Here is a 25,236-nt window from a genome sequence, read left to right as displayed (position 1 = left end):
CCTGGGGTGATGATGAAGCCGTTACCAGGCGGTATCCACTGCCCCAAAAGTGAGGCTACTGAGTTAGAGAACCACTGAGGATTCAGCTAAGTAAAGGAGCCAGAGAAATAAAACTCCAGGAAATTTCTCCCACTTCACTTAGGGAAGACAGACAGGCTAGACTAAAAGCCACTTCAGAGAGCGGTCATTACCTCAGAATCTCCCAACTTCCCTGGCTTCCTGTCATCGGATGCCAGGACTTGAAGGAGCAAGATGCCAGAATTTAGGCTGAGAGAATGTGGCAGAAATGGCTAGCTGCCGACCGGTATCTATTTCCCCTTACTCTTTTATTAATAAACTCCAATTTTGTTCAAGGCGACAGTGTATCTGGTTATAAACACTCACCTCCCTAGGGTTCCTTACAACTAAAGGTGATGAAGTGGCCTCGATCTGACCAGTAAGAGGCGGGTGGAAGTTTATCGTGTGGAACGTCCAGAAAAGCTATCATTTTCCCAATAAAAAGGGAAAGACTCAGCTGACATGCACCTATTTCCCTTTGGCCTGTCCCCTCCTTCCTTGAAATGCAGATTTCACACCTAGGAGAACTGTAGCCATGTTTTGAGCAGGAGGAAGAAGGCTGCACCCGAGGATGAAAGAGCTGGAATCTAGAAGACCCTGGGTCCTTGATGAAATCCTTGAACTGGAGCATCAACCTTAGCTGGCTCCTCAATCTCTTCAAAGATGTCTTCTCAAGTATAAAATCATATTATTTCATTCTGGCCTAAACTATCTAGAGGCCTAAATCTCACTTCTGTGAAAGGACTGTATTGCCTATTCTAATAAATGGAAGAGTTTATTTTGCAATAGAAGCATCTAGAATGGGTCCCAAGAGTCGTGAGCCTTTAATCTTCTTTTCAGTCTTCAACGATATCTCATAGATGTCATTGGTATAGCATTTTAGATCTGTCAGAGGATCTCCTATCTATTTAGGTGGATATTCAGAAAAAAATTATATACCCAAGGATTTACTTCTAGCAAAAACTCTACAGTTTCTTCAATAATAAAACTTCTTTAAATCAATTTATACTTTGATCCTCAATACACACTTTAAAGCTTATTTGATCATTGTAGTAAGCCACTGAACGTGCGAAAGTTGTTACTATACCCATTTTCCATGTGAGAACATTGGGTCCCAGAGAGGTTAAGTGACTTGTCCAACATCATGTAATTATAATAGCAATGCTGGTAGATCCAGTAATGTTGCATAGGCCTTCTAACTCCTTTCTTCTTTTAATTATCCAAACACAGACCCCAAGTGTAAGCATAGGGGGAGTCACTTTACAATTTTCACAACCTCAACTCTATTCATCTGGCTTAACTTACCAGGGAATGAGGTTCTCCAGTTACCAAGGAAACAGGACACTTCTTCTTGTCTTCATGAGAGGAGTAAGCCTGGGTAGCCCACTGATCCAAGTATCCTTTGGGAGTGTAGATGCCACAGTCTACAATGCTGGTTTTTCTCTCAAAAGGTTCACATATGCCATCTCCCTCATACATGTAGCAAAGGCTTGGCTCTCCTGCCAAGAAATATTGTGTGACACAGAAGAGTGCTTTCATAAATGTCATGATAAAAATGAACATGGGAATGTCCACGACATTTCTTCTCCAGCCCACTAAAGAGAATTTTGCAATTGCCTGCCAGTCTAATGCCTACCCCAAACACACAGATACACATACATCCCACACATCCCTAAAGAAGAAGGATTTTTTTCTCATTGGGAGAAAGGTAGAAACCATCTACATTATAAAAGTACAGAAAGAGTTGAGATCAGGGAAGAAAGAACAGGAAGAAAAAAAGCAGCTGTAGGCTGGGTGTGGAAAGAAATTTTAAGTAATAGTTGAGTAAGATATTTAGGGGAAGCTAGAGATATAAGATACGTAAAAGAAGAAAGGAATATAAATAAATCCTAACATAAATTATATATTTGAATCTTTTTCACAGTTTTTGAAATATTAAAATATTAGGGGGGATTTTTCTCAATCACTTTTTGTTGCTTGTGTTTCTTCAACTGCGTGACTGCTATTAAACTGGAGAATATAGGCTCCAGGCATATGAGGGTTACATATGTATTAATTTTTTTTTAGTCTTAGAACAACCCTGTGAGGTGTGTATTTTGTTTCTTTTATGATAGGAAGCCTGAGTCTCAGTGATTTTATGTGACTTCGTAAAGGACCCTAGAATGGTAAGCAATAGAGCATTAATTTGAGTCAGGCTTAAATCCAAGAGCCAGAATGAAGGTTCAGCAGCTATTACTCCACACTGCCTCAAACTAAGACAGAGGGGCTGTCTTCAAAAGCAAACAGGTGAGAAATGAATATCTGAGAAAATATACTGGGGTTGTAAAGCCAGCTGGTATGCACTGGACAAGTTCCATTCTTGCTCATACGATAACTCCTAGTAAATGAATAGCACTGACTCTTTATAGATACATAGACACAGTGCCTTCAAATGTAGATAGCTGAGAAACACTTACAAAGCCATTTAAGTTCTGTTGCATTTTTTACCAAAATATGAGGCAATTAATATTAATGGAACAATTCGAATTTCTATTTTCTACTTAAAAAATAGGACATGAAAATAAGATTAAGATTCAAAATAACAACACCTAGCTATATATTCAGTGAAAGCATTAGTAAAATTTACTATTTCCTTTTTTTCATGTTCAGTGCTTCAGAGCAATATCACAGGACTGTTCCAGTAATTTGCCAGCTGTCCATCAATATATAGTTATTAATTATTCTCTTAATAATTTCCTCTAAGGCCCTTCTGTAGTAAATCTATCTCTACTTGCCAGATATAAGCCACTGTCCACAGGACTTGGTTGAAAATCTATTTTGGGCTTTCAACTCATGCGTTTCATCAAATCTACTCAAAGCACTCTCCAAAGCCAATGTATGTGCTTTCGGAATGACTTTCCCATGATGATTCTCTCTCTCTTTACATGTGTGTATAGTTTTGTTTTGTTTTTCTACTTATAATCCAGTAACTACTCTTCTTGCTTCTTGTCTCCATTTTTTTGAGCACGGACTTAAAATTTTTGTTTATGTTTCTTTCAAATTCATCTGAAAATAACTGAATACTTTAAAAATATATTTTACAATGGTTCCTTCAAACCTGAACTTTTGAGAAATAATGGAATATAACTATGTGCTTAGCATATGATGAACTTACGACTCACTGAAAAAATCTCTAATGTTGGAGTATATCATTTTAACCTTACTCTGTATAGTTAAAACAATTTAAATATAGTCTTACTGGGGTTGAAGGAAATAGTCAAACTTTATGAGATCAAATGTGATAGACACAATATAAGGTCTGCTTTTAAGTTAAATAAGACTCGAGCTGCACTGAGGAAAGTTTAGTGTTTGGAGAATATATATTGTATTTAATATGAGACCACTATGTGGCTACCAAAAAGAAATAATGCTAACAGAGGTTGTGTTAACAAATACTTGTGTACAGAAGAGGGAGGTAATCGGTTCAATGTATTCTGCATAGCCAGACCACATCTGGAGTATTGGATTCCCTTCTGGGCATTGACCACATGAAGCATGCCAGTTTGGGGTAAATAAGAAAGGGTCTGGAATCCTAATCACATGAGGGGATGTTTGGATTGGAAAGGAGAATAATGGAGAGGTATTTCAAATATCTGAATGGTAGTCAAATAAAACAGAAAAAAATATATATCCTCTGTAGTTTCATAGCAGGGAAAATGCACTTGATTAAGCATGAGGAAAGCTGAGTTCCAGGGCTGGCTCTGCAAAGATTTCATTGTATGCCCTTGGATGAGTCACTAAAATGTTCTGAGCCTCAGTTTCCAAACTGGAAAAAAAGGAAAAAATTTTACAACAGATAAGGCCATTTGTAAACAGAATGGTCTGTTTCAAGGTGCATTCTTCACTGCTAGAGTTAGGTAAGCAGAAGCTAGAAACTCATTTCTCATGCTTTGGTAGGAGGCATTTATGTAAGACAGAAGCTGTGCTCTAAGTCACTGATAAACTCGTACTCAAGAAAGGATCAGGGACTCGATCAGACTCATGGTACACAACATGCACAGAATACATGGTACCACTGAACACATAGTACACAATGGACCTTTTTCAAATGGATGGAAGGATGAATGTATGGAGAGAGGACCACCAACATTCTATGATTCAGGTCTGGCTCTGGAGAGCAGGGACATTTGTATATTCTGTATAGTACTTAACACCTTAATAAATTATACATAATTGTAATCACATTCTACTTTATCTTAAGATTTCAAGACTTTAAAATAGTTTGAAATGCACTGCTATTTAAAAAAACTTCGATGTGTGGTTATGCTCCACCAAATAATTGCAATCTATGTAGATGACAATGGAAAATAATATGCATCTAAGAAACTTGTTGATGATAGCTTTAATCAGAATTGGAAAAGTGTTGTAGACTGCTTCCCCAGAGTGGCAAGAGTCTAGAGTAAAAAGAACCCCAGAGTGGCAAGAGTCTAGAGTAAAAAGCACCTTATACTCTAGAGTCAAAGTTAAAATTTTACCAGTGATTCTACAAGGCTAGAATGTGTTAGGATCCTCTGTTATTCCTCATGATTGAATCTATGACACACAGTCACCAAAATATGTCTTGCATTTGCTTTGGCTTAGAATGTTTCCTTACCCTAATTTGTATGTAGAGTCCGTATGATTGTGCTACTTACCTGACATACTGGCGTTACCCTGAAGGACCCAAGAGAAATCCTTGGTAACATTAAGCTAGGGAGCAGAATCACCTAGTGGTTTACCATGCAGATTCTAGAGCTGTACTTCCTTAGTTCAAATGCTGACTTTACCATTTATAGCTGCATAAATGAAATCAAGTTATTTAAGCTCTGTGCCTCACTTTGGTTTCCCCACAATTATTCTAAGGATTGAATGAGATAATCCCTGTGAAACAATTCATGTCTGGCATACAAGGGACACATCAAAGGTTATTATTATCACTAAGCTAGATGTTACAAGGTATCAAGAACTCACAAAATAATACACTTCTAAAAGTAGGACACAATCTTAGACTGGAACTCCTGAACTTACCTACACAGTTGAAACCTTCCTCCAGCTCACAGGCCTTGGAGCAGCCATCTCCATTCACAAGGTCTCCATCATCACACTCTTCTCCCAGGCTCCTAGAGGGTAAAATATACACGCATATATAACACACAAAAAAAATTTTTCTTGTTTAGCTACCATTGTTTAAAATTCTTACAATTTCTCAGTATATATTAAAAAGTGCAAGTTGGAAAAAAGTAGGAACTAGAAGAATGCTTTTACAGAAAATAGAAACAAACATACGGATATATAAAGTAGATACAATTTATACAATGATTGTTGATTGGCATATCCAGTGGGTTGTGGGAATTCCTGGAAGTCAGGTAGCTCATGGCGCAGAAACATCTAGGAGATCCGTGAGGGTCTTGACGGCATTTCGGGAGAGAGTCTTAAGCTTAGAAAAGCCCTGCTAGCCCTATAATGAATAAAGGCTTAAAATAGCTGACAATGGTGAGAAGAAAGCCTGCCTGTCTCTGTGGTTTCATTTATTCATTTTTATCTGGTATTTCTTTATGCTTTCATTGTTTTGTTACATAAAGGTGCCGTTGTTACAAAAATTAGGATTTTGTAAAATTCAATCTCCTGTTCATATACCCAGAGACTTAAGTAGCCCTATGGGGCCATCTCTCCGTCTAGGGCATCTCTAGGGCTCAGGTCCCTGTCTTTACTCCCTACTACCACCTGGTGACAGCTAACATATATTGCAGGGAAGAAACAAATGCTAAGAGAAGAACAACGTTTTTGTTTCCAATCTCAAATGCTAATACAACAGATGAAAAAATTTGAATTGAGGTGGGTGAGTTAGTTTATAGTGAAAGGGACATGAAGCAACTTATGGAAACAAAATAGATAAGTTTGGGTTGATGCTCCTATGAAAGAACCAACATTTGGCTATTGCAAAATGAATGAGGATTACCACTTTTTTTCTCCTTGACTTTGTTTATGCTCAAAATGGACATATATTTTAACTCAATAGATAAAGGATTTGGAATGTTAAAGTGCTTTCAGACCCAGAACATCACAAATAGCTCTAATCTATTGTTTAAAGTATTCCTCACTAGGATGAATGAAAGATTAAATAATTAGAAATGAGAATGGTTTAAAATGAATTAAATGTATGCTATGAATACAGTGATATAGTAATAATATTTTACTTGGCAAGCTGGAAGTAGAGAAGGCTAAAAGAGATATAAAAACAACATAATTGAAGAAATTAAGGAAACTTCAAATCATTTTTCTATATAAATGCAATGCAGTTCAATGAAAAGAGACTACACTGGGGACCTCATTAAATGTGTGCTATATCCAACAAGTCTCCAAATACTTTATGCCTTAATGTGCTTATTTATGGAGAGAGGATTAACCTTCATCTGTGTTTTGCTACAAGGGGTCCAGGAATAATCTTGGAGGTCGCCAACTTTATATTTTCATTTTGAAGATAATCTAAACAATCACTATAAGCATGCTGTGTATCATCTTGTGCTATGCGACCCAACAGAAATGTAATGAAAGCCACATTTTTAATTTTTCTAGTAGTCATTTAAAAAGTAAAAAGAAACTGGTAAAATTGGTTTTAATAATATATTTTACCGGACCCAAGATATTCAAAATATTATTTCAATCTGCAATCAGTATAAAATGAGGCATGTTACACTCTTTTTACATACTAAGTCTTTGAAATCTAGTGTGTATTTTTCACTTACAACACATGTGAATTTAACTATTTGATCGGTATTTAGATTTTATAATACTTATAGTTGAAACATAAGATTTACCTGCCTAAGTTGTTCCAAATATACTTGAAGATTTTCCAATAACCTAACTCAGTTTTGTTTTAAACTAAATGTAATTTACTTAAAATTAAATAAAATTCAGTATTCAGATTTTTAGGTGCATTTGGTATATTTTAAAGGCAAAAAGAGCCACCTATGGTTGACTGAACAGCACAGATTGAAATGAGTAACTTCTGTATGAATACTGTTTATAATTTCAGGGCCCTGCATTGTGCTTGTTTTGATGGTCCTATTGACAAGTGATATCCAAGTGATCATTAATGATTGGTATGGCTCCTTGTTTAATGTGTAATGTGGTGCCTTTGGTTAAGCCAGATTTGGAGTTACATACCTTCCCATTGGATGGAAGTGCGAGTTACACAGAGAAGAAAACACAGGCAGAAGTTTCAAGGAACATTTTGATAAGAAAACTTGTGAGACCCAGTAGCCAAGCAGTGCTGCCTTAGATGAAGCTGCTTTAAGGCACGTGAGAGAATGTGCAAAACCAGGGTAGGAAAAGAGCTCTCCAACCCTTTCAGCCCCACATGCTTCAGGCAGAAATGGCATCCTGGGGCTGCAGGGTGGCCACCATTCAACAGCTGCCTTGGAAGACACTAGGGCAGAGGGCAGAGTGTTTTGTTCAAGGAGGGTCCTGCCAGTGTAGTAGTGGTTACCCAGCCGCTCAACACATTAACTGGTGGGCTGCAGGTTTAAAATGAAGCAACCAAAACAGAGAAAACAACAACAGTATCAAGTGGACCTATCCTCTGCAATGTGAAGCATCCCAGGGAGAAATCTGATTTGAAATGAAGGAGGGAAGGTTGCAAGCTGAGGCTGAGTTAGGTGGCAAGGGACAGCACATGAGCAAGGTTGAGGTGACTTCAATGGCTTCTACATATTATCGAGGGCTGGGAACATTTTAGTGTTTATACTTCTATGACAAGGAATAGACTTACTATAGTTTCAGGATCTCAGACGATTGAGGAGATAAAAAAAGTTTAGCGACTGCTAAATGATGGGATGGAATCCCAAGAAAGGCTACAGAATTGATTCCCAATAGGGCTTCAAGATACGATATATTTTCGGCTACAGAATTGATTCCCAATAGGGCTTCAAGATACAATATATTTTCACCTGCTCTGGGAAAATACAAATAACCCATCTTATTAGGATGCAAAATCTAAGACAAATCACAGTGTCTGGCTTCCAGCTTCCTAATCCCAGCAGCTTTATATAAGTAATAAATAAGGCTAGATGAGCATTAAAATTAGGTTGATGTAGGGTGATCAACTGTCCAGGATTTCCTGGGACTTGGTATTTCTAGTGCTAAAACCAGAAAAGTCCCAGGCAAACCAGAATGAATTAATTAGTCCTCTATGTTAATGTCACAAAAGGGCAACAAGAAAAGTCACATGGTATGTTAAGAAACAGAAAGAGTGATTCCATTTCTACCTTGGTGATGCTTACAGAATAGCTGGAAATTATATTGTTATCAGTTCTACTAAGGCTTACATGAGAAACTGAAGATCCAAAGGCTATACTGAATTTCCTCAGATCACACAACTAGTTAGTAGAATAGGCCATTTGTTCAAAAGAGATCCTCTTTCGGCATCATTTGATGAGTAAACTTCTTCCGCATAAATTCCTTCCCTGAATCACTGTCTAGCAGTTGCTTGCTGAGGCCATAAAAGGGGCTCCCAGATAATCAGTCTCAATACCTCAATACTCTGGGGTTAGCTATAAAAGTTGGTTCCTCCATAACTATTTAGAGATGCCAGATCTCAAGACCTGACAAAATCAAGTCCCAGATTTTAGAATTTCAACACTAGAATCAAATGGTGCCTTGCTCCCTACATTTCCAAAACAAGTCAAACTCCTGAAACTTCTGTTCAGAGCAGTGTCCCTGCTCAGATACACACACACACACACACACACACACACACACACACACACACACACACTACTCACTCTGACACCTTCCCATCTCCGCAATAAGGAGCTCCGTGAATGTGGTTCAGAGGAGGCGAAGCTTCTCCCAGTTCTCCTCCAGCTTCAGCTAGAACTTGGTACCGATACATCTGCCCAGGTGTGACCTCCCTATGGAAACCAAAGGGTCTGTGACCACTACAGCCACAAAGTGAGGCATGCCCTGGGGCCTTCATTGATGGTTTGCAGAAATTGAAGGGAAATATTATGGGAAACATAAAAGTTAAACATATGCTGCATTGTCTAAAACAAAGATCAGGGCACAGTCTTACCAGAAGGTTTGAAACCATATTTATTTCTGTATCCCCTGTGCGTTGTACAGAGTAAATGCGCAGTAAATGCTTGCTGTGTTAACACTGAACTTAACAGTCCTAGTCAATCTAGGAAGATGGTATTTCAAGTGCATTTTTACCATGCTAAAGCAAAACAAAACTATTTAAAAGCCAGTCTTCTGTATCATCAAAGTAATCAAAGAAACTGGAGATTAAAACTTCAGTGTTTGGGCTCAGGAAGGCCACCTTCTTGGGTCTGCGATCACAGCTTTCTCTCAAGAGAATTCTTGTCTTGAGGAGACTGAATCCTTAGGAGTAAGATAAACTGTCTCAGGAGGTAGGAACACCTTTGGTCACAATTTGGGGGATTCAAGAAGTTCCACAATTAGAAATGCATTAAACGACTCCTCACCTCCAAACCTATTAAAGTATGTAGGTATCGGGAATGGAGTCATATCAGTTGACCCTGGAGATGGAAGGAGCTTGTCAGACTCTCTCTAGAGCCTGGGTGCACTGATCGTGTGGTGAGGGTGAAAGGCAGGACACTGAGAAAAGGAAAAGGGCTCAAGTAGGGGAGCTTCTGATCCAAAAGACAAATTCTGTCTTCATCTTAATTTTGCCCAGTGCCTACCCTAATTGGAAAACTACCACCAAAGTCAAGCTAGGATGGGAGTTACTTAGTGAAACAGGATCTCAAAGGGTTGCTGGGACTACCGTGAGTGGCTGCCATCAGTATTCTGCCATGGTTCTCTCCTCTTTAACAGACTTTTCAGCTCACCCACAAAGCCTCCACTCCCTCAGCTGATGCAGCAACCAGCAACCAGGAAATGTCTCAGGGTTTCAAAAACATCTTTAAAAACCTCTGTGCTGGCTTTTAAATATTTAAATAGAAAAGAAACCTAGATATTAAAGTCTTTTAAATTTCCAAATTAGTTACCCCTACATTCCCCAGGGAAGCAAATCTCTCATGAGAATGCCAGATAGTTCTAAAGCAAAACCAATTTTACATCCTAATCAATGCTGACAGTTTCCCTTTACAAGGCGGTTTCCGTCAGACTGCTTGTCCAGCCATGCATAAAAGCTTCACACTTTTCTGTGGCTGGGGAAAGGACTGGATGGAAACATCAGCATGTGTTTACTTTTCTTGAGGAAAAACTCAGCGGCAGGTAGCCCAAGCCCTCCAGGATCTGAGTTTGTAAAAGGCAGTGTTACTGAAGCAAGAGGATCAAAATGAGATCCAGTTGAAATATTGGATTTTAATTCCAATTTTGCTATTTACTAGCTATTGAACCAAATCAAAGTTAAGCCTTAGATTTTTCATCTATAAAATGAGATATTATTGACCTTAAACATGTATGTGTCTTTGTGTGTGTGTGAGTGTGTGTGTGTAGCAAACTAGATAACAAACGTCATCTTAACTGCCTTATTTAAGAAGTTCAAAATGACATTTCTTTTTTCCTTTTAAAGCTACCTTTGCATTTGCATTAGCTTTTTGGTCATTTCACTATCTTCTAATTCTAATTGACAGGCAAATATGGGAAGAAAAATGTAATGAAGCTCAAGGTGGACATTTTTCTCTATTTTTTTTTGTAGCTATGGTAGACTGCCAAATGACTACTCTGTCCCCGATGTACCCCTCTATGATGTGACTTTGCTGCCTCTCTTATCAAAAGGGAGGGTTTATTTTGCCACCCATTGAGTTTAAAATTGCTGTGTGACTTGCTTTGGCTAGTAAAACATTATAATGAATAACATAAAGCAAATATTTGAAAAGTGTAAGCATTGGGGGGCTTGCCCTCTCTGCTGCTGGAAATCCTTCCACTATCATGAAAAGCCCAGGCCAAGTCTTGAGAGACCATGAGGAAAGAGGCCCTCAGCTCTCCAGCCATGCCAGCTGTCTCAGCTGTGCGGGAGGTCATCCTGGGTCATCTACCACCAGCCAAGTCAGTCTAGATGAGAACACCCAACCCACTTATGAGAAATAATGTTTGTTGTTTTAACCCTCTACATTTTGTGATGATTTCTAATGCAGCAAAAACTAACTGACAGCATCTCTGATAAAACTTTGTTTTGCCCTAGTTCTGCCCTCAGGGCAGGCTCCAAAGAAGGTTATGAGGTTGAGAGAATTTGCCTTTGGAGGTACCAGCCTCCTGCTCCAGACATTGAGTTCTTTGTAGGTAAGGACCTCATCTTAGTCTGTGCCCCCAGCACTGAACATGCAGTGCCAGGAACATAGTAGAACTCACTAAAGGTAGGAAGAAAAGACAGAACTAAGAGAAAGAGGAGAGCTGGAAGAGAAAGATAAAAGAGAGTTGGTTGATGGGGGGTAAGGGGAAGAAATGAGAGAAGGGGAAAGAATGAAACGCATATCATGAATGAGTCGTGGAACTGAGCACATCGTCTTGTCTGCCAGGCCCTTGGCCTCCTTGCATAGCAATAGAAGAATTGACTATACCTTATAAATGTTATGGGGTCTGTGGCAGATGATCAGACAGCTAAAGCAAAGAATTAGAAATTCAATTGTCACCAGACAGGAGTATGTGATTCTGATTAACTTATTTGTGGCAATTATGTTCAGTTCAACGGAAACATCTGTTTCACTAACCTGTTTTGTCCATAATCATGATGATGGCATCAGCGATCAGGCACCTGCTTGCCCCTTTCTGGGAAGTGTTTTTCTTTACCTCAGATATGCTACTTTACAGCAAAATCCCCTCTGAGAGTCTAAACATTCCTCCAATGAAGGGCATGACTGAATATTAAAAAGCGGGGGAAAAGTAACAAAACCCACCCCCAGAGCCCCAGGAAGCCCCATAGTCATGCTATCAAACTCACACATCCGTGAACTTCCTGTGAAGATGTGTCACCACCACGGGCAAACCACTGGCAAATGGGGGATCGCGGAGAACCTGGTACCTCACAGGCCTGCAGCCAGAGCACAAAGGACTGTGGGGCTGAGAAGTCAGGAGCGCTGCATCAATCTCTATCCTCTCATCGAAGGTGTAGACTTTCACCCCCAAGACCTTCCCATCCACATGCAGTTTGATAGTGAGTGGGATGTCACAGAAAGTGTCTAAGGGGCCCAGGTGCACAGACTCCTTGTTTTCCAGCAAGATCTCTGTGTCAAAGAGGACCTGCGAGGAGTCCAGGAAGAAGGAAGTGACCCACAGGGTGAGGGTGTCAGCTTGGACCGGGTATTGGAAGAGCAGCTCCAGGCTACAGCCTTCTGTGGGGCAGGGGACCGTCATGTTCATGTGGTACAGGTGGACCTCAGGGCTCCAGGCCTGTAAGCTCGGCTCGCAGGGCTGATCTACGTCAGGAGGCCCTGGTGGGAGATCAGCAGAAAGATACATCAGTAGCAGCCATTAAAAGTCAGAAAATGAGTAGCCCTTAGCAGCCGGAAAGAGGAACTACAGAGAGAACATTTAGAATTCCTGTAGAAGTTGGTCATCTTAGCAGGTTAGATCTTAAGTACTAGTAAGAACAAAGGTGTAAAAGTAAAAAGCATTACACTCTTTTTACCCCATTCCTGTACATGGTGCCCTTAGCAAGAGGAAACCCACCAGGAATTGGGAAGGGAGCAACCCACATCCTAGCTGGAAACATGAGGCTGCTGCAGAGAAGTCATGTCCTTAAAGAATCCTTGAGGAGAGAATTACATGTGATTAGTCCATTCTTAACTTATGATAAATTAATGCTTCTGAAGACCAATGATTTCACCCTGTCACTGCAATCTTTGTAGGGCTCTTCACAAGACTCCTTTCATTCCCTAAGATCCCACCCTGGCAATCCTTTCAACTCATGGTTAGATGAACTTTAAAACCATACATTGAAATTTCCCTTTCAGTTCAGGTATGTGTAAGCAGGTAGGTAACTGCAGGCAGGAAATAGAAACACATACTATGGAGTGGGAAAAAAATGAAGATTCAGTAGCCAAATAAAAATGTAATGATAAAAAATCAAATATCACAAATCTATGAAAGTCAGCTCCATGGAAATAATCTACACAAATGGTTTTCTTTTCTGTCGTGTGAGGGGAGTTGAAGAGAGAGTGTTGAAACGAGAACCAGCAGAGTCAGGCCTCCTGTGCCCTTAGCTGAGTGGCTGCGGCACATCTTTCTATGCCTCAGTTTCCTCTTTTAGAAAATAAGCGATAATGTTTAACCCCTGCCTTACTAGGGCAGTGTAGATCTATACAATGTTCTAGAGAAATTAAATATCTAAATTTACCAAAGTAGAAGTATTTAGCCCTTCAAAATTTGGAAAATAAATTATGCCCCAAAGTCCAGAGAAAACCAGTTCAAACATTGCAATTTCCCTTTCAGTTCAGGTATGTGTGAGCAAGGAGGTAGCCGCAGGGAGAAACTACAGGCTGGAAATATAAACACATATTATTAATTTCAAAAATATGTGTGTGCAACTGTGTGTGTGTGTGTGGTGTGCTACATTTTATGGTTTTTATTATTTTTCACCTATATTGTGAGTTGATTCATTTATTATGAGTTGATTCATTCATTCAACAAAAATTGGTAGTGTACTTCTAATCTAGGTATTAGAACTAATGTAGGTATTAGAGATACTAATCTAGGTATTAGAGATAGAGGAGTGAACAAGAGAGATGAAAGTCTTGCCTTTCTACATCTTACAACAAAGTGATAGATGCAACAATAAATATATAAAGGGATATAAAGTATAATATTAAGTAGTAATGATATCTGTAAAGACAAGTGGAGGAACATAAGGGATACAGAATTATGAGGTGAGGCTGGGAGCTATTTTAGGTTATGAAGCCAGAAAATTCTCACCATGAAGATGACGTTTAAGCAGGGAATATGTCTGTTTTAGTTTTCTAATCCCCACAGCATTTAGAAAACAGTTGGTGGTTAAGTAGTGCTCATTAGATATATTTATAAATACATGTGTTTGTGCCAGCTCTGTTAGAGATTCAATTACTTTTATAGTATATATTTTAAATATGACCTGGTTCCTCACCCTTTCAAAGGAAAGGAAGACCAGTATTTCTTATTATTCATATATACTTAGTTTATTAATGATTTATGAATTAATGCTTGTGAAGTCCAATGTTAGTAGTCCTAAAAACTTCTGTTGGTCTCATAAGTATTATTATGAAGCCCCCAATACTAGCAGAATAAAGGTCCTTAGAAATCAGCCTGACAGCGGCACTGCCAGTCAAAACGTTTTTATTATGACTTCATGTTAAAGCACGAAACGGAAGCCCTAAAAGTTGACTTGGTTTGCCTCAAGACACAATACAAGAATTAGAACCTAGAACTTCTAATTCCTTTTACCTGTCTCAGATAACTGATTCTTTTTCTCCCTAGAATTAAAAAAGAAAAAAATACTGGGCCAGGGAATCAAACAGGCATTAAAACACCAGCACAGGACAGACTGCTTGCCACACACACGCAAAATGGCTCTTTATGAAATGTGAATCTCTGTTTAGAGTCCAAGGCAGTCAATTTCATACTCACTTTCCATTCTTCCCTGAAAAGTCTCACTTGAAAAAAGTCATATACAATCAATCAAGTAAATTGTCTCCTTCCAGATTTATCCCTGAAGCCCTGTCACTTGAGTGACTGGGAGCCCAGGATTATATCTTGCAGATACTGTAGACTCTCAGACCAATATTCTCCTTTTTTCATGTCACAATCAAGACTGCAGATTAATTCAAACAGGACTTTGCCCAACACATCTTATTTAATTGTTTTTAGTGTCTTAATATTTTAAAGGCAAAGAAAAAAGATGATAATTAGGTAAACATTAAAGATGATGATGATAGAAGAAGTCAAGCCATTCATCAGGAGGTGCTGAAATCCTGTCAACAGTATTTTCTGACTTGAACTGGGAAAAGATTCGTGCTGTAATTTATCTTAGGGGCATTAATGTACATATGTGAGTGAATGTGTGACTATTTGAAAAGTTAGCGGAGGTACAGAAAAAAAGATAACAAAAAATATTTTCTGCTTCCTGAAGCCTAACTCAGATCATATCCAAAGCACAACCAGTACCAGTGATTAATAGACTCATAAAATAGCATAGACGAGAACGATCAGTGTGGAACACCTGGTTCCCCCCACCCCACCCAGACTCGCTCAGCCAGTGCATGAGTGTTCTCTGCACTGTGTTCTCTATTACTCTCCTGATATACAGGAATAAGAGGTCAGCTTATACTGTCACGTGGCACGGCTGCTCCAAGGACCAGTAGGCACACATAACAATACACCTCCCAGCTATCTCACCCTGAAGTCACACCCTGAGTTCAGCTGATTTCTCCACCCTTCTGTCCTATATGCTGATCTCTGCTTCACCACAGCCATGGGGCCTCCACGTTAGACACATATGGGACATTCTGCACACAGCAGCACCAGGCAGTTTCTGCAAGGCTCCTGAAGATATCCAGCCAAAACACATACATACAGACAGACAGACACACACACACACACCCACACACACTGCCTTTTTCTCGCCATGTCACTACTCCACTCTTTACCACCACCCCCATCCTCAGTGGTCACCAGGGTATAAAGAAAAAGCATCATGGTACTTTACCCACAGCCTCCTCTGGGGTCCAATAACCTGAGGAATCACACACCCGCCGGGAGGAAGCTGTGTGCACATACTGACGAAATGTCCCATCTTCAGTGCAAGCGCCACACATGCTGCCTGAGGTCCTGGGGAGATGAAGGGATGGAGATGGGAGATGAGGAGAGTCCATCAGAGGAGTTGGGACAAGAAAATTAGAAAGACCTTTGTGTGGGGAGGGGAGGGGTTGATGGTTAGTAAGGACCTAGAATAACTGTATCTCAATCATTTTTTCTTGTGTGGATCTCATCTTTGCAATATTCAGTGACATGAAAATTTCAAGATCATGAAGCAGAAAATTTTAACTAAGTCATAAAAGAGGCCTGTGGAGATGAAAGTGGGCAGTTTCTGTCCTAGGAACTAAGTAAACACCAAACAATTAAAATCTGAATCTTTCAACATAAAATTCCCTTCTACACTGACTCTCAATAAGTCATTCAAAGCTTCCTTGAATTTCCCCCACTAAAACAGACAATAATTTCCCACATAAACTTATTAGCTATATGTGTCCTTATGTTTTAAGCTCCCTACTTTAAATCACTTACATAAAATAAAAGTCAGGTGAAATGTAATGTCTCTTGGCTCACCATTGCCCTTGGGGATATATCCAAATTATTTATCACGACTCAAGGTCCTTCACAAGCTAGCTCCAGCCTCACCTACTGCAGTTCCTTTCTGAGTTTTATATTTCCAGCACAATGAACAGATCACCATTCCACAAATACATCATGCTCTTCAACTCCATAAAACATGGAGCTGTACTCTCTGCTGCCAAATAGCCTTTCCAAGCTTCTCTGTTTAGCAAACTCCTACTTACCCTTCAAGAACCATTCAAGTGTAAACTCTGCAGTAGCACTTAAGCCTCTCTCCTCTGAGTGGCCAGTACTCCCTTCTCTGTGCACCCACTTCACCTGCTGGCTCCTCTCTTAGGACTCTGCTATGTGGTGTTGAGAATTTCCATTCACATTCTTTCCTCTCCTTTGCCTGTGAGCAGGTCCAGACAAAACCCTATTCTTGTTTATATTCCCGAAAGGTAGCACAGGGATTGGACCCAGCAGTCCCTCTGTGAATGCTTGTTTTATGGATATCCATGAGGTGATTAATACAGTTTACGAAAAGTTCTACAAGTACCATAACTGAGGTAACCGGAAGAGGTAGATGCAATCATAGCTACTACATAATAATGGTAAGTCACTTCATGGGGCTTGCCTCTGATCCTTAGAATCTTTTTAGAAGCCCACTTGTGAATGACGCATCTGAAAATGGAGGCATCAAGTCAGGGTCTCTCAAAAGGTAAGAAAACAAGAATAACATCTTGTAATATGCCAGAAAAATAATATTATAAAATAAAGGTAGTGATTATGACAGCTGCTCCCATTTCTGAAGTACCTCACATAACTGGCATTGTGCCACTATGTCGTGCTTTTCATAAATGATTTCTAATTCCTGTAATAACCTTATGTTTACAAATGAGAAAACTCAGGCTCAGAGAGGTTAAGTAAATTGCCTAAGGTCACAACAAGTTCCTTAATTCCTTTGAGCAAGTTCCCAAACACCATCGAGAGTCCAATACTTTGGAAACTAAAAGGTGTAGTTAAGATCCAACCTCTGACTCCAGTCAGCACTCACTTCTAACGTGAACATAATTCCAAAGCTTGTTCTTTTGATGCACTTGGCCCTTCCGGGGCTGCTGCTAAGTGCGTAGCTAGGGCTCTTCTCTGACATAAGGGTTCCAAATACCTGCTGGGGTGGAGTAAACACAACTCCAAGCATGACACAAATCGCTGGGCATGTGACGCGAGTCCCCCTGACACACATGTTGGGAGGTCTCAAAACTGCAGTCCACCTAGCTGAGAAAAGGAAGCAAATTGCAGGCTTTTCTGCCAACAGACTCTCAGCACGCCCGTACTGATGTCTGCTTTATCGTAACGTTTGTACCAGAGAGAGAATTCAAAGATTAAATTGTTTACATGTGTTACATAAACGGATGTAAAACTCTGGTTTGCACATACCCAAAGAGGACTTGTTGTTCAGGCAGTTCGACCAAAGCTGCACAAGGTCACACTTGCAGGAAGACGATTCTCACACACATCACATAGATGTGTGCTGACTCACAAACAGAGCCCATGAGGGTTTGGGCGCTGATGACCATGAAACTACTTTGTAGGGTTGTGAGGTCTAAGTGGTGTCACACACTAAGTATGTATCAAGGTATCAGGGACAGGTATCAAGATCCCAAGAGGCTGAAACACCACTGTGAAAGAGGATTCACCAGCTTCCTCCTATCCCTGCCTCTCTCTTGCTGTTTTCCCTAGGCCTTCAGCAAAGCTGAAGGGCATGGAAACTTGTTCCAGGGACACCCTTCTCTTTAGCTGAGGCCTGACACCCAGAGGGAAAGTGTGGTACGAAGAAGAGATGTGCTAAATGAGAATGCTCTAAATTAAGAAATCATCCATTCTGTGTTCCTTATTCCCGAATTTCCACTGAACTCCTCAGTTCACCTCTAGTCAGTTGTGGGGTCTTGGGCTTGCCATTGTATGTTTCTCTATGCCTCAGAATTCTCACTTCTTTGGCAGGAGCTGTGTTTATTGCAAAGACTAAATAAGACAAGTGCAAGGAAAATACCTAGCACAACACTTCACATACAGTGCAACCAATAGATAAGGGACTGTCGTTATTTAGAATATAGCAGTAGGTTTTGAAAGAGGTCAGTCCACACAGGTCACAAAAGGGGTTCTGGTCCTTCTCAGTGAAACCATATTCTCTCATACCCCACCAATTATCAGATGTCATTCATTTTCCTACCTTTCCTTTCTACAAAAATTTATCTGATATTCTTTCAAACCAATATGCAAAGGATGAATGAAAGTTTTAGGTGTAATGCTTTTCTTCAGTAAACACATATTAGGTGTCTGTTGTGGCAGGGCAAGAGACAAAGAAACAAAAAAGAATCCTGCCTCCCCCAGTAGTTACCAGTCAAGTGGAGTATATAGGAAAACAAGCAGAGGATGACAATTCCATGAGATAGTGGCCATAAGAGGGGGAGGCATAGGAGGCTGAGAAGGTGTCAGAAGCACCCTCATAAGTCAGGGAAGCCCTCTGATGCACAGCTTATAGCAGTGGGCACACTCCCATCCACCCACACCCAGAAGTGCCTGGAAAAGTATGCTATAATCCCTCCCCCAACACCACTCTGCAAGTGGCAAGCCACCACTCCACCCTCATGCCACGAAGGAACAGCTGACAGAGACAAATGGCAGATGCCCTCTCGGTTCTGCCAATTTATCCCTGTCACATTGGTCAGCCTCTCCAGGCCTCCCTGAGGGGGACTGAGCACTTAGGATGAGCCACTGGCTCCCAAGAGAGCCCATGAGTTCTGCTAAAGCAACAAGAACAGAGTAGGCTGGAGCAGCAGCTCTGAGCAGTGGTGCACACATTTATAGTTCCAAATTGGAGTCCCCCTGGCTTCATATTCTTCCTCTTATTTATATGAAACGCCACAGAGAAATAAAACAGCTCACTCATGGCCAGTGCCTCTCTCACCTGTCATATACAACTCCACTAAGAGGAGGCAGCCAGTGGATAGTGAGGGACTTGTTGGTCTGTCCGATGATCATAGGTGGAATAGGGATGGGGGTGGGCTTTCTGCTTTCAGTCCACTGCTGATAGACCAGGTCCAAATAGCAATGCATTCGGGCCACTTGGTTAGGGGTAAAGTTGTCAGTGCAGTTATCATCTGTGGAGACAAAAAAGGTAGCACAAGAGATGGAGACTTTAACCCATCAAGTCCACCAAGGCAGGGATAAATTATGCCTTGTTCATGGCTAAGTTAACTCATTAGGCTCAATGAGCACTTGTTACATGAATGAACAAATGCAATCTGTTCCAGAAAGGGTCTAAGCTGGAAAGGGTAAGAGAAGACAGAGACCAGAGATATCTAAAGCAGGGTCATGACCTTAAAGTTGGGCATCCCAGGGTGAGACTAAGGTTGCTTTGAGTTGATGGTTGCTTATTCAGCAAACCACAAGATGGCAGTGTTTCAACAGATGGCCTTTCCACTTGTGAACATTTGTGGAGTTGCAGACACCTGCTTTATCACCCAGTGACGTTGGTGAGTATTCAGAGCTGCTCCAGGGGAAAGAGAGCCAAATGTCAAGGAGACAGCAGGGCTGGGAACGGTGGTCTCAGCTTTACTTTTGGATCTGGCAAGGTCTCTTTAGCAGGTACATTTTGCATAGGGTTGGAAAGGGAGTTTTCTTAGTGCCAGGGACTTTTCCAGTGAAAACACACCAGTCAAGTACTGCTTCACTCAGCTTCTTAAATGTTTCCTCTTCCCACTTCAAAGGTGCTGCCTCCAGACCTCTGCCCTCTGCATGGCATCATCTGGTGTGTCTGCCCCTTGATAGGGGAGGAAAGGTGCTGGTGCTTACACGTCTGATGCACCTGAATTATTCACCACAATGAAACTCAGATAGACACATCTTGAAAGGTGACAGACAGAACCGGCTCATCATGCTTTCTTCCCTTCAAAGTCATGATCAAGGTGTGGTGGTTTATTCATTTTTGGATAGTTCTAGAAGAATATGTCACCAAACAAGACCCCAAAACTTATAGAAAAAAAATATCTTCTTTCACCATTGGACTAGGTAATCAAATCAAATAAGTCTTTAATTTTAGGGAAAAATTTGAGTCCATTATAGGAAGCCAGTCACTATTACTTTTCACCAGAAACAAGGAAGGCATGAGAGACAGTGAAGAATAGTACAGAAGCTAAATTAAGGAAGGAAAGATCAGATGACAAGTTTTTCCCAGGGCCAGGAAGATGCCATTTTTTTTTTTTTAAATTAGATGTCACCTTTTGGTGGGGAGAGGGTGGCAGGCAGCTAAGAATTAGTACTTGGCCAGTGCTGGAAAAAGAGAATCTGATTTTGTTTGTTTTTAATAACATACAGTAAAAAAATATCCTGAGCCTAAATTAACCAAGCCACCTTGTGGACCAACTTCAAAAATAGTATAAAGGGCCACCTTGACCCATAAACTCTTTTCCTTTATTTCCACTGGACTCTTCTTCAGAGTAGATGTCTAAGAATGTGGGCAAAAATAAGAAAAACCACATTCTAGAAGTCAAGGGGATCACAAGAGGGCTTTCAGCTCTGTGCCTTTTTTACTACTGAGGATAGAAATATATTTTTAAATATCTAGTAGAGGAGAATTCAGTGAACAAAGTACCTTAATATTTCAGCATTTCTTCAAGCTCTTCAAAGACATGAAAAAATAATAATACCCTATAATAAATACACTTCAACTCTCTGACACAAAGGACCGCTTGCTCATTCTCCCATCAGCTCCCACACCTCCACCCTCCCAGCTCTCAAAGGCCCCCATGTATTCTTAATAGAAAACAAGGCAAGACAGTGGTGATACCCGTGTAGCTCATGTAGTTGGTGAACGGAGCCCCTGGGAAGCGAGTGAAGCCACAGGTGTCACTCATGGCCTCTGGTTCCCGGCACAGCTCGCTCTTGGGAGTGGGGGCGGTGTCGGCACAGAGGTCTCCCGTTTCCATGGATGGCACTGTCTCCTTGCAGGGGTCATTGCAGGATTCTCTTTCACTGACCCCTTTAAAGACGTGGTAGAGTCCCAGAACATGTCCCACTTCATGGATCATGGTGTCGGTGTGGCCAGGCATCCCATAATAGGCTGGGCTGAGGACAATGCCACCTGCAATGAAAGTTTTGAAAAGCCTTTCAGAACACTGAATGAACAGCAGCTCTCCAATCCTTAATTGTGTTTTCTGATAAACATATTTCAGCCTCTAAGGAGTCACTTTATAACTTCTGATGACAAACAGACATTGCTCTTCTTTCTTGCCACAGAAACCCTCTAAACAAATTAATACACACTTCTTTATCCTCTACATGGGTGAGTGTTATACTAGAGGCCTGGATAGCAATGTTGACATAATAGAGAGCCAGAATTCTCAGCCCTGTATGCATATTAAAATCACCTGGGAGACTTAAAAGAAGACATACAGGGGTTCAAATACTACCCCTGATGAATTGAGTCCAAACATTCGAGGATGAGGTTCATGCATTGACATTTTTAAAAACTTCCCAGGTTGAGAATCACTGGTCTAGGCAAAAGCCCATGGGATTTGGAGTCAAGGAAATCTGATCTAACTCCTGCCCCTCCACATCCCAGCTTTGAAGACTTGAACAGCTGTCTTACCTCCTGGAACTCAGTTTTGTTGTCTCTAAAGTGGGGATGATAACACTAAAATTTGTTGTTTTTTTCAGTGTTTGGCACATAAAGGAAATGACAGCTGTGTAGGCTGCTTCTGATTTAACAATCCCTACTCTCAACAACTAGTTAGACAAAAGATAAATTCAACTGAACTACCACAAAATTGGGAACGTCACAGTCACTATGAGAATATGCCCCACCCTCATTCCCCCTAAATCTCCATGAGAACACGAAGGGATGTGTTTCAGGGAAGAGTTCATTGCATCCAATCAGGCTTAGATGGGAGGCTTAATGGTATCATTGGAAACTTACAAAAGGAAAGGCTAAGGATCTCTGAGTGACCCAACTTCTATCTGTGTAGCTTGTTGGAATCCTAATTCCTGCTTCCCTCCTCTCCCATGGTTGAGCCACCTAGCTTTCCTTCTTTATACCCCAAAATTGTCAGGACCGGGCCCAGTCTTATCTCCGAGAGATGAGACAGAGAACGTCAACATCCTTGGATCAACCCTCTGGAGTCCAAGGCCACCGGTGGCTGTGCTGCCCAGCTGGCCCTGCCCTTCTGTCCCAGGTCTGATCTCAGTTCCCAGGACTTGCTTCACTTCTCACACCTGAGTCTTCCCTATATCAATAGTCTTCTAAGTATAGCAGGTCCTCCAGGAGAATAGCTCTTTCTCTTGCCAGGTCATATTCCAAGGACTATGTCCTATTCTTGCCTCCATTCAACATCCCTTAGACAACCACATACACAGCTTTAGGGGCAGGAGACAATCACAGGATATCTGGCACCACACCCACTGATCTACCTAATAGGCAGCTAAATTGACTTTCTTGTGACTACTTTACTGCACAGGACAGTTTTTTTTTTTTTTTTTTTTTTTTGAGACAGAGTCTCGCTCTGTGGCCCAGGCTGGAGTGCAGTGGCCGGATCTCAGCTCACTGCAAGCCCCGCCTCCCGGGTTTACGCCATTCTCCTGCCTCAGCCTCCCAAGTAGCTGGGACTACAGGCGCCCGCCACCTCGCCCGGCTAGTTTTTTGTATTTTTTAGTAGAGACGGGGTTTCACCGTGTTAGCCAGGATGGTCTCGATCTCCTGACCTCGTGATCCGCCCGTCTCGGCCTCCCAAAGTGCTGGGATTACAGGCTTGAGCCACCGCGCCTGGCTAGGACAGTTTTTAAGTCCAAGTTCCAGTCTTTCCCAGTTTACTCGAACATACTGACCTTACCCAAGCCATGCCCAAACTCATCTAAGATACAGTGTCTCCTTTCACATCTCAGGTGAAACTAGACCTCACCTCCCATGCTTATTATTTCTACTACTTCTGGTAAAATTGTTATTCTCTAAACTTATTCTTTTTTATTTCTCTTTTTTTATAAGGTTATTTTCTGAATATTTATTTCATTTGTGTATCATGATGTCAACATAAGGTTAAACTGACTTAAAAACAGGTCTGATTCAAGAGTGCCTGTTATTTGAATAAACCTGGAGAAACACAGTATTTCCACTTTCCAAGAGGCCCACACTTCATGTTTACATATCCGATGGCAGCAATAATCATCACCAACGTTCATGTACAATTATGCCTCCAGTCCTCTAACGGCAATATTGACCTTCACATCAGTGGAGATAATTCTAAGAGAACAGCTTTCTGTTCTTTCCAGGTGCCTTGACCTTTTTCATCCTTTTTCCTCCACCACACTTCTAACCTCTACATATGTTTAATCCCTTTTCTGCCTACTCTTTCCTTTCTTTCCCCCATTTCTAAGTAAGTTTTGGCTTAAAATAAAACTAATATTCAGAAATAGGATTTTGAAAGGCTACACAATTCACGTATAAAGTTTAAGTATCTACATTGATTAGTTTTCTTCCCAACTTGGGTTTATAAAATCTGAACCAGGGTAATACTTTGAAAAAACAAGTGGCATCCAGTGGTTAAATATGCTTGAGGAAAATGCAGCACACCATACTATCCTCCTGAAAAATCCATAATGTACATGAGAGTGAGCTGTTGTATTAAAAGCCCTGAAAAGTCCTCCATCAATTGAGTTTTACCCTTTGCTTTTCAAACTTATTTGAACACAGAACGTGTCCAAGGTAGAATATCTTTTGACATCTCTGGAGTTCCAGATGTTTCAGAGCACAATCCAAGAAACACTACCAAAGATGGAAAAAAAAAAAAAGTTCAAATCAATAGTTACTTTCTACTCATATATTTTAGCTCTGAGCAAAACATCAAATATCTCCACATCCTATGGCCAGCCAGGTCCAGGTCCTTTTGTGATCTCCTTCAGTTATAGATAAAGAAAATGTAGATGAAAAGAAAGATGGTTCAGGGCAAAATCAACATGTGCCAAGAAAGGAGGGATGACCAGGAGTGTGGACTGGAAACACTCGAGAATACGGGGCAGTCATTATAATATTGGGCTTCTAATCAACCAGCAGAAGTCTCTACCTCAACCCCAAATGAGATGTTTCCAAATCTAAAAATATTTTGCAACAGCCATATTTCAATAAACCAGCTTATTTATAACTGGAAGAAGAAGCATAAAAATGCAAGCCCTCAACACTCCCAGCAAATCCCCTCCATACCCAGGACAATTGGCCAGGGTTCTCCAGTGTAGGACTCTTGGTGCACATTTCCAACACAGAAGAATAACATTTTAATCAAACAACACTTACATTTTCACTAAAAACATAAGCATTTTAACACACATTTGCAAGTTATATTTTCAATTGCAGAGAGATGTACTTACGCTAATAACTCGTTTATATGGAAGACATGGCAACGGGTTCAGTAACTACATGTGTGTTAACTAGGATATTGCACAAAATAGAGAAATATAGAAAATATAGAACAAAATATTGCTCTAATTTAGGGATGAGTGTTGTGTACACCAACGCATGTTGAGAACAAAAATCCCAAGGTCCTAGACCTCTTATAGTAATTCTATATCTACTACAGCACCAGATTATAAAATTATCCCCCTCAACTAGAACTAGAGGAGCTTGGAGTGTGGACCATTAGCTGACCCTCACTCGCTCCATGGCCTTGGCTGTTCAACCTTTCCCCTAATCTCTTCATCTGTAAAATGAGGGGGTAGATTTACATCACTAAGATTTCTTCCCATCTGTATTCCCAGACTCTGAGAGCTAACATGCAGGCTTTGTGGGACAGTCATGAACACGTACATGTAAAGGAATCTGTATTGTCCTGGACTGTCACTGCCTCAGCCTTGCAGTTTGTGTTC

The 25,236-nt window shown here is 40.7% G+C and overlaps 1 protein-coding gene across 3 annotated transcripts in view; it reads right to left on the bottom strand.

Annotated features, from left to right (window-relative positions):
• Nucleotides 1-25,236, bottom strand: part of PAPPA2 (pappalysin 2) — a 417,104-nt gene that overhangs the window by 150,926 nt on the left and 240,942 nt on the right. For all 3 annotated transcript variants that reach the window (XR_001004080.1, XM_011962377.1, XM_011962378.1), the window contains 7 exons: nt 21,176-21,469; nt 19,295-19,487; nt 15,719-15,840; nt 11,984-12,473; nt 8,859-8,987; nt 5,104-5,195; nt 1,363-1,556 (listed from right to left, as the gene is read on the bottom strand). Coding sequence is in view for 2 of the 3 variants with exons in the window: in XM_011962377.1 (XP_011817767.1) it covers nt 1,363-1,556; nt 5,104-5,195; nt 8,859-8,987; nt 11,984-12,473; nt 15,719-15,840; nt 19,295-19,487; nt 21,176-21,469 (1,514 nt within the window). In the remaining variant the exon portion in view is untranslated. The remainder of the gene's footprint in view (nt 1-1,362; nt 1,557-5,103; nt 5,196-8,858; nt 8,988-11,983; nt 12,474-15,718; nt 15,841-19,294; nt 19,488-21,175; nt 21,470-25,236) is intronic.

This window comes from Colobus angolensis, unplaced genomic scaffold (genome assembly GCF_000951035.1).
Source record: "Colobus angolensis palliatus isolate OR3802 unplaced genomic scaffold, Cang.pa_1.0 Scaffold59, whole genome shotgun sequence".
Classification (NCBI taxonomy): domain Eukaryota; kingdom Metazoa; phylum Chordata; class Mammalia; order Primates; family Cercopithecidae; genus Colobus; species Colobus angolensis.
The sequence above is the reverse complement of the archived record's forward strand: the minus strand, read 5'-3'. Positions and strand labels throughout refer to the sequence as shown.